Raw genomic sequence first — 10751 nt, 5'->3', positions numbered from 1 at the left:
GCTGTTAAAGCTATAATATGTGTAGTTTAAAAAGTAAAAGAAAAGCAAAAATATTCTTTCTGGTTTGCTTCTTGATTTTAAAATGATTTCTTAAACTGAGGCTAATTGGGTTCTCAGAATCCTGAACTGAGGGATATAATGTAAGACTGAAATCTTGTACAATCTCAGTGATTACATCAGAAATCTCTGAAAAAGCCTGTTCATGTCCCTATAGTAGTAGGCTTAAAAATCAGTTTGTTATTTTGTAAATCACAGATAAACCAATATTACAAACACTTTTGGGTAAAAATATGAAAAACATAAGATGCTTTTAGAGTTTAGTGAGGTTTGGGATGTGTCTAGTAACTGTATAAAAATATACAATAATTCTGATTGTGCCAAAAACAGTATTAATTAATTATAAAACTTTTTGCTATAAGGGACATCAATGACAACATGATGCAAACAAAAGAAATAGAAAACTAGTTTTCTTGTAAAACTAATAGAATAAATAACAATAATAAAGATATCAGTTATTATGTTAGTATAATAAATGAGATGATAATTGTTTTTGTGTAAAAACATTAATTTTCTAAGATTATGTAATAACATACAACATTAATAAACAATAAATAGTTATAAGAAACATTAGAGTTTAAAATTGAATTTTAAACTACTTTTATCATAAGAAAGTAAAAATTGTACTAAATCTAGAAATTTCAAACATAATAATATATTTATAATAACTTTGAAACTTAAGACAGTCTTTTGACATTTATATTTTAAAAATGCTTTTGAGGATTTCAATATATTAAATTAAAACAATATGAATAAAATCTATCTATAAGGAAAATATGTATTAAAATAAAATAAAACAACTTAAAATAAGACAGTTTCAGTACAAGAGTCACCAAATAGAGAAAAGAATTTTGCCAAGAGCCCCTTCAGTCCACAAGTAGAGACTACAAGTCTGCAAGGAGAAGAAAAAATATAGTAGCTATTAACTGAACTGGTGGTAACAATGAATGGATAGAGAGTGAAGAAAGACGAGAAGTTTATATATATATAACAGACAGTGATGGAAGATCTATAAATAATGGAAAGTTGTCTGTAAAATTTGCTATAACAATGTATTGGCTAGTGCTAGAAATACATGTAATTTAATAAGCTACAAAATGTCCATCAGTGTATGCTCAGACTAATTTTATTACTAAAGCTTCCAAACATAACATTAGTTCTAGTGAAGCTCAATCATATAGTTTCATTTGCTCAAGGCCAACAATATGATTGCAAAGGTAAAAATGGAAAGATCTTAGAAATGTAGTTACTTACTGTATATGAAGAATGAATGGCGCTGCAAACAGTAGAGAAGTAAGGTTTCAAAGGAATACTTCATAAATTTGATTTATATTATAAACTGCCTAGCCAAAATTATACAGCTCTAAGACAGCCGTGCCCCAGTTGTATGCTGTTACTAAGGATAGATTCATGAAATAATTTGATAAAGTAGCCTAGCTAGTTCGTTCCTACTACTGACATGTTGTCCATCATAGACAGATTGTTATATACAAGCTACATACTATATTTTGTTGATGAAAAGTGGAAACTTCAATCCCTTTTACTAGGAACACACTTCCTTCCTGATGACATGGACCATGCTGCTCCAATATTATCTGAAGCAATGGAATCAACTTTAATCACAAGATTGGAGGCTATAGGATCTAGCTGAACAAGTCTGTTTAACTACTGACAATGGAGTAAATATTATATTGGGATGAATAGTCACTTAATTTGGACAAGATTTCCTCTTTTGAAACCTTTATCTAGCTATAATCAGTAAAGTGTTGATTCAAGACGTCGACAGTTGCTTTACTTGAGCCATAGGAATTGCTTGCAAAGTTGTTTTTAAAACCATTTAGAAAAATGGAGAGAACTTAAAACAGCTCAAATAAATCTAATTTTACCCAATTACTCATTGATTTCCTATTGTATAGTAAAAGATTTTAGGGAGCAACTCACAAGATGATAGAAGGCTTTTAAACAAGATCAAGCTATCTGTGTTGTATAAGTGCAGATAGAAAGGAATCCTATTCTGTACCAGTATTTACATGACAGGATGTTAATGTTTGGTAAGCAATAAATGAGGCTCTCACCTCTATTGAATTCATTTATATCATGTTAGGTAAACATTAACTACTATATATAAATAATGTACAGAGGTGACCACTATGTAACATCTACTACTGTTATACTAATTAGTGGTCAAGGTTCTTTCAGATGATGAAAAATGACTTGGTGTCAAATATGCTATTAACTCTTATTATGGAGTCCTTTTGAAAGCCTTATAATGCAGTTTTACAGATTGAATTTGGTGGCTATTTTTTACAGTGACATCCTTACATATTGAACACTACCATGGTCTTTGATTTTAAATTCCATCAAGTTAGGCAATATTGCAAAAACATTATCACAATATTTATAGTTTTTATACCTTGATATGACTAAATGTCACAGATGGCACAAACATTTAAGGATACTCTCCAACTATCTAAATCACTTCAATCATATTAGTGATAAATTTTTTGCATTTAATTTTGCACCTGTCCTATTATGTAGGGTTGACTCAATTGCTATCTTGTTTGCATTCTTTGTATTGGATTTATACTAACAATCCCCATATTATATTTACTGCATTTTTTAGAAAATGTGTTTATTTGTTGTTGTTTCATTTGACATTTCATTATTTGTAGATCAGCCTTTAAATGGTGATTTGCTCTAATCATACTAAAAATATAAACTAGAATCACTCTCCATGGTTTGTACACATTCAATTTCTTATTCAATTCTTTGCATACACGCAATTTCTAATTTTTATTAGGCGTTTTCTATTAGGAATTTTCGTTTTAACATGTTGTAAAGGGTTGATTATTAATTTTACAAAATATGTGAAGGTGTGTGGAAGTAGGAATTGGAATCTCTTTCCTTGGTTTCTATATATATATACATTAGGTCTCAATTTAAGACTAGCCCTCACATCACTGTTTATTATCTGGCTTAGATTGCCCCACCTCAATTTGAGTCTTAAGACTGGGCCTTTATTTGAATTCAAGGAATACAATGATATTATATTCACAGCTAAGCTTTGATATGATATTGAATACTTTTGAACTAAATTAATATTAATTTGGTAAAATAAAAACATAAACATTGTAAAATACACATGTACAATTTAGTCTTATGAGACCACTACTGATGATATTTCAGCAAAATCTAAATATAAATAGAGAGTAAATAGAATAAAAAAAAACATTATTATACCTTAGTTTAATTTTGACATGATTTTATCAGCTAAGTCATAACGATGTAATTTCTCTCTTAAAACATTCACAAATTTAGTCAAAATACTAGCATCATGCTTGACAAGATCTTTTATTTCGTCAATAATAGTTTCAAGACGCTGCTCATTTGTATCCCTACTGGCAGGATCCTTGACTCTCTTGTAAACACTCTCAGAAATAACCTGTTCTGAATACAGTTTTCTTGCTAGAGTAATTGGTTCAATAGTTGATTCAACAATAATGTTCAGTACACTGAACTAGAGCTGTTCTAGCCACACCACAATCAGCTGACGTACTGCCAGAACCTGTATATGCAAACTGTTGTTAACATAATTGTATAACAATAGTAAAAATCTGACCAAGTTAACTGTATACAAAATAAGTTAAAGTAATTATACTCAATTTTAAGCAATAAATGCACAAATATAACAAAAAAGTATTCATTATAAAAAAGCAATGTCAATAAAAACATCTCAAGCAAGCCAAAAGTAGGAATGATAGTGTGGACATCCCACATAGTAGCCACAATTTTAAGGACATATGGCATTGTTTGAGGCAAACTCTACTATAAGAAATTATTATTGACATTTATCTAAAATTACATTATGGTGACATCTTTATAGTACTATACTTTTTTGAATAGTAAATATAGTTTTTATAATTCCAAAACAAAAAAAAAAAAAAAAAAAAAAAAAAAAAAAAAAAAAAATAAAAAAAAAAAAAAAAAAAAAAAAAAAAAAAAAAAACAAAAAAAAAAAAAAAAAAAAAAAAAAAAAAAAAAAAAAAAAAAAAAAAAAAAAAAAAAAAAAAAAACTGAGGGAAGGCTATTATTCAAAGCAGGTGTTTATGTTGATGTAAGACATCATGAACATTTCATTTATGAGTAAACAAATAGAATAGAATTGAAAATACATAATAACAATAACTATGGCAAAGTGAAATATCTCTGATTCTGTGTATGTTAGGATATTTTACCTTTTTTTGGGCTTCTTTTGTCTAACCTATTGAAAAAATATATTATTATAATTAATGATTTTAAAATATCTATAGCTCGGTTTTCTTTCAGTCACCATGCATACAATCCCACCTAAAACCGATAAATCTAAATAAAAAGGCCATACTTTATTGTGAAACTAATATAGTTAGTTCCAAGGTTTATGGTATAGTGTCTAGAGTACAGTATTAAATGAAATGCCACTAAAGTGCTTAACCTCGGTGTGGTCTTATCCAGAGACTTTCTTTATTCTCCTCAAGTGACGTATCTCACGTGATGTGTAAAATGATTATTGATGAGTCAGCATTTCTCTTCGATCAAAGGGAAAAAAGCTTTGCTTTTTAGTGCGTCTACTGGCTACTTTGCACTCTAATTGATAAAAGGTCCAACACTTTCCAACTTCTTAATAAAAGTTGGTCATTTTCCAATGACAGCTATGGTGCTAGTACTTTTAGTTCGCGCTCAATGTATCGACAAAGATAACTGCATGCCAGAAGTTAGTAACACTGTCATAACTTTCCAAAGAAGTATTTTTGCAAAACTTCTCACTTTAAAAAGTTAGAAAATGTCATAAGCTGTATGCAGGAGGTTTTTATTGAATTTGCGAGTCTTCACTGAAAACTGTGCTTTTTTCAAAGGTTTTTTAGACTTTTAAACCTTTTTTGTTTGTTTGACGCTCCTTTTGGCAATATTCTTAAGAAGTGCTGAAGTTTTGCTACCATCCACTATAGTTTGGTGGATACCAGTGCCGTATTTGCTGAGTTAAAGCAGTTCAAAGCATTTGCCTGGGTAACAGACACACTATACAGTAACCCTCGCTATGCACCCACACGCAGCAAGGTTAATTGTCATTGAAGTATTCTATTTTCTATTAGGATTGTAAACACAGCCTAAAATTTGTATAATAACTATTTTTTTAACTCACCATTTTTTCACATGCATCTTCCTCACTAACAACATGATCTTCACTATCAATTACTCTAAAAATACAATAACATTAGCTAAAACTAATTGAAATACTCACTGTGAGGACTTCTGAATTGAATTTTCTTGAAGAATATCCTGTGTTTCCTAAGTACATAATTGTCAGAAATGAAACAATATTGACTTTTATTGTATACCTTCTGTATTGTACTGTCATCTTTGAACCAGTATGCTTCCTCTACTGATAGTGATCGGTATGGTAATTTCTCTTCACTTTTTTCACAATAAACAAGCTTACTACTAGTTTGCTCTGAAGAAGTTTGTATGTAATGTCGATGATCTAGTTTATGAGCACATTCATCTGATTGACAAACATATTTAACTTCAAAAGTATTAACGGGATAAGACATTTCTTCAGTAAATGTTGGCGTTGACCTACTAAGAGTTATTTCAACAGCTTTTGCACTCTTTACAATAAACATTTTGAGCTCTTGACAGAATTGCGCAAATGGCTTATCAGAACAATTTCGAACAGAGCTCACTACATCAACAAGTATAGCATTTTGAAGATCTGTGAAGGCAACAAATGGATCACCACAGCGAAAAGTCACATGATTTCTAAAAACACCATGATCAAAGCAAAGCTGATAAGTAGGATTACTGGCAATAGTAGTAACAAAACGTGTAAAAAAACCTGGTGGTACAAAAACCAGTTGAAAATGTGAGGTGTAAAGGTGACGCATGTATATAATTACCACGGAAAACTTTTATAAGGATCTGCAGGAAATGATATCAGGATTGCAGGTATGAAATACTGCTTAACCTTAGGATCATGATGTATACTGGTACAGACTTTTGCAGCTATTCGAAAATCTACTAAGAGATCTATCAGAGCATCAGGATGAAAGTCTTTACTTTGCTCCCATATAGATTTATACAAATGTTCAATTAAAATGCCATACTCTCGAAACTTTTTCCACATATCCTCTACATTGAATTTAATATTGCAAGGATCATTGGTAAATAATTTACCAATAACATCAACAAAATATTTGGGGACTAACAACAACTTTGTTTTGAAGACCTTTAATGTGAGGATAGAATAATAAAGCCCCTAAATCATGATAAAGAGAAGGACTTTTGGAACATCATCAGGTGAAATCTTGCAAGCACGTGCAATGATATGAGCTTCTTCAAGACTCACAACATATTCTTCTAAGGCTTGGATTACCTTACGAAAGAGTACCCAGCTTACAGGTGTCTTGACAATGAGCTTTTCATAAGTAAACATACTAATGAATCTTCGAATTAGTGCAAGATTAGGGTCTTCAAACTGAGAACCAGATGTTGTATTATCAACTATGATAACATCTTCAATTAGCTCTTTGAATGCTTTTCCTTTTATTTGACACTTCAATTCAGACTTAACTGCAATACATTCATCTTCAGATTGTAGGCGATCTCCATGAGTGCCAATGCAGAGCATTGAGGATAGCTAGGAATGCATTTATCTGATCACCTTGAGCAAGATGACCATGAATCTTAGCCATCCAACTAAGCATAAGATCTAGTGGTGGTCATATTAACTTCTTTCAAGAAACTTTTCATGACCAGCTATATTCTGCACAGACCTCCATCTTTCATTAAGCCCTCTTGATGCATCAAACATGAGAACAAACAAGGTACGAGGAGTAAGAAATACTGGTAGAATTTCAAAAAACACAGGTTGACCACCACAATCCCAAATATGTAAAAATGGTTGAGCTTCGGTATTGGTGGTTGTAAGAGAATCAATAAAGTCAATAGCATCATAAAGAATCTTGTTTACTTTCCTTTCTTCCATTTTTTTAACTTGCTCCTCAGCAACATCAAGTGGCAACTGTGCACTAGTAGCATCATAAAGCAATGATACTTTAATTGCATCATGTGGATTATGTACACCTAAATTATCTTTGTAGATAGATGACAGTAAGTGTGCCATTTCCTCCAGCTCATCTTCATATGTGGCTACTTTCCATTGATTGTCCTTTAAAGTTTTCCACTCATGGCCAAATGGGCGAATACAATATACATCTGAAAGACCAGTGCTGGTAGTATTACACTGAAATGGTAGTTTCATCAGTGATCGCTTAAAGGTAGTCTTCCCTACACCTGCTGTACCAAGAAGCATGACACGAGCATAAGGTACATTCCTTTCCCCACCAGCTAGAGCTCTTTTATAAGACTCTGTATTTTCAAACATATTAGAATTATTTGAAATATCTAAATTTTGGAATATAATAATTTTTATAACAAAATAGGAGAGTTGGCAACGATATTTATGGGAAAGTGTAGATCTAGGAAGCAAACTTTAACAGCTATAGAATAAATGACAACAGTAGACATACTCATACATTCAGTACATGGCCCAAAACAAAATATATCATACTTTTTTAGTAGGCAATATAACAAGTTTCTCAATAAGGAATAGAGGTGCAGCACAGTCTTAAAATTAAATTTCTGATTAAGAATATAGTCAAGTAAAATATAAAATATTTATCACTAATTTTTTACAATACCTTAAGTTTAAGGTGTAATGCTATAGTGTGAATTGTTAAAAGACTAAGCAAAAACATCAAATACAAACAATCATGTTGACATATTGGAAGTAATGCATGTTGTTTATATGGAAGCTACATGTAATCATTACTAGTAAAAAAGTATACTTTATCCTATGACTTTGGTAGTTATAATCCATCTAAATATAAATTGACAATGAGAAAATTGAACTTAACAGTACCTACTATTTGTCGACTTCTATCAAGGCTATTGTTAAAAGTTAATCTGAAAAAACAATGTTTAACCAAATAACAAACAACCAAATCTTAATTTTGTCATCTATACAGGCAAACTGTTTATGATACAACAGTTGTTAATTTAGGAATTTGTTGTGTGATCTTGACAAAATTATAACCACAAACTATGAAATGTTGTGTAAACCTTAATATATAATTCCTAAAACTATGAAATAAAATACTACACAAGAAGCTACAAGTTTATAATAGCTATTAATATTCAGTAACACTGATAATTCTTAATAATCAGAGGTTTACTACATGTACATGTAATATTGACAAATGAGTAAAAGCTTAATTCACAATTTCAGTTTATTGCATAATCTCTTCTGACATACTTTAATCTAAATAGTTAATTATAGGTGTTGTGAAAATATGTAGTTACTATTACAATAGTTTGATCTTAATTAGGTACTTTAATATTGGACTGATGATAATTGCTTTTTTGGGTCTTGTTCTTATCAATACATACAAATTATGTGAGGCAATTAGTACTGACCTCTTACTTCCAGTTTCTAGATAAAAGAGAATATAAAGATTAAAGTAAACATTATTACAGTATATGTAATAATTAATATATACAAATATAGATCACAAATATTAAAATTTTAAAATAATTAATGTCATGGAAAAGTGAATATTAATAAAAAGCTTTCTTTTTGCAAAAAAGGAAGAAGCCCTAAAATTTCTCAAAGCAGATTACAAAAAGAGGATTTTAAAAACTTATGATCTATTTATTATGAGATCATATTAATTCTTAATTTTACAGATAACCTAATGACTTTAAGTAGAGTAAAAATTATCTGAATAAAATAAATAAATAAATGAGGGAAAAATCCCATCAATCACTTTAACATTGTAATATTGTAGTTGTTGGATTTACTGTACACTAGTTACATTAAAAAGTTATTAAAAACATCAGACAATACAATTGTAATGTTACAACTGAAAACTACATATATATATATATATATATATATATATATATATATATATATATATATATATATATATATATATATATATATATATACAGTATTTATTTCAGGAAAAGGGGTTAAACAAACTAATGATATTTCATTAGTTCATTAACTAATACTAGTAACATCAAATATAGAGAAGAAAACAAAAGGGTTAGTAAAACTATGACAATAGCCATATTTTATTAGTTAATAGTTAATTATTTTATTACAATAGATCAGACTTACAATCTATTATGTAATACATCCACGTGTCAGGTAGTAACATCAATTACCGTATAGCGGGTTTTTGTCGGGGGGAGGGGGGGGCAAAATTTCGTGGATGTCAAAAATTTTGTTGGTTCTCTTATAAACGTGGTGTACAAATGGCGTACTTCGAAATTCAAGCCATGATACGAGGCTAACACCAGTACAAAGGGATCTGGGATGCTAAATTTGGGGAACAACTTGAGTGCTAGAGAGAAACTAGCAACCCTCATGATATTTTTGCAGTTGCAGTCCTGAAATCAGGTACTGGTGTAGTAGGTCACATCTCCTCCATCTGTTCTTTGTTTCTGCAATGTGGAGGAGCGATTCACTGTACAGTTACTGGTGCAAAGTGCTACTCAGCTGATCTACAACAAGGGGAGGGGGGCTTGAAATTCTGGTTTATAACCATTTCGTCTAATCCCATTTCGTCTAACAAAATGTACAGTTGTACCATTTCGTCTAAAAACTAAATTGATTTAAATAACAGTAATTACAAAGATACCCAATGGCTATATACCCTAAGAAGTTCTTTTAACATATAATCTCCTGCTTCATGCTTTTCCTTAATAGTTTTTAGTCTGTTCTTGTGGTTCTGTACTTTCTTCTCCTTCTTGGAAGCCCTCCTGCAGCCAGCTGCATTAAACTGACTTCTGTTGCAGCTTGTTCAGACTTGAAAAGGGTGACTGCCTCGTAAATGTTTGGGTGTGATTTCCTAGCAAGTTTCTTCATTTTACTATGCCATCCTTCAGCATTGTTATTAATGCAAGGACCCTCTTGTGTATAAACATTCCATGAACAAATAGGAAAGTTGCCATCTATCCATGTACTTTCAAAGTACTGAACAAAACTCTCCTTGTTGTCAAAGTCTGGAGAATTCTCTTGTAATCCACTCCAAGCCAGCCTGACAAAAGCTGGGGGAACAAAGGCAATTGCTATCACTTGATGGATGTACAACTTGAACTCCATTGATTCAATATATTGTATGCATGAAATGGCTCCTCTTAAGTACTCTATCTTTAAAGATATCAAAGCCTTTTTAGAATTTCATCACCTTTTACTGGCCTTAATCCACTTACTTTAGACCTTTTACACTATTAGACAAAATGGGATTAGACGAAATGGCATGACATCAAAATTCCATGTATTTTGAAGTTTGAAATTGACAGTGAGAAACTAAGGTGTTTACTGGATAAAACAAAGTAGTTTTGTTTTAAGCAAAGGTGAAGTACAATTAGCTCACTTGACTCAAGATTTATACCACAAAAAAGACGGCGAATCTAACATCCCGGAAGCCAAGAAGATGAAGCTCTCTGAATGTAAAAACTTGACTGTCTGGCAGTGGGACATCATGGATGGAAAAATGTTGTCAGACATACTGATATTGCCCAACGCTTACTAAAGAAGCAGTTTCCGGACCTCAAGAGATTACAGCCAACTGTTTATCACCAGAGAA

At 31.0% G+C, this 10751-nt stretch overlaps 1 protein-coding gene across 1 annotated transcript; it reads right to left on the bottom strand.

The window, feature by feature from the left end:
* Positions 1-9871: 9871 nt before the first annotated feature.
* Positions 9872-10264, bottom strand: LOC121391384. The gene has a single exon (XM_041523038.1). It carries the CDS (start codon positions 10262-10264, stop codon positions 9872-9874), a length of 393 nt encoding a protein of 130 aa, XP_041378972.1.
* Between the last annotated feature and the right edge of the window lie 487 nt (positions 10265-10751).

The sequence above is a fragment of the Gigantopelta aegis genome, unplaced genomic scaffold, assembly GCF_016097555.1.
Source record: "Gigantopelta aegis isolate Gae_Host unplaced genomic scaffold, Gae_host_genome ctg2264_pilon_pilon, whole genome shotgun sequence".
Taxonomy (NCBI): Eukaryota; Metazoa; Mollusca; class Gastropoda; order Neomphalida; family Peltospiridae; genus Gigantopelta; species Gigantopelta aegis.
Note: the sequence above shows the minus strand (reverse complement) of the source record. Positions and strands in the feature narration are given on the sequence as shown.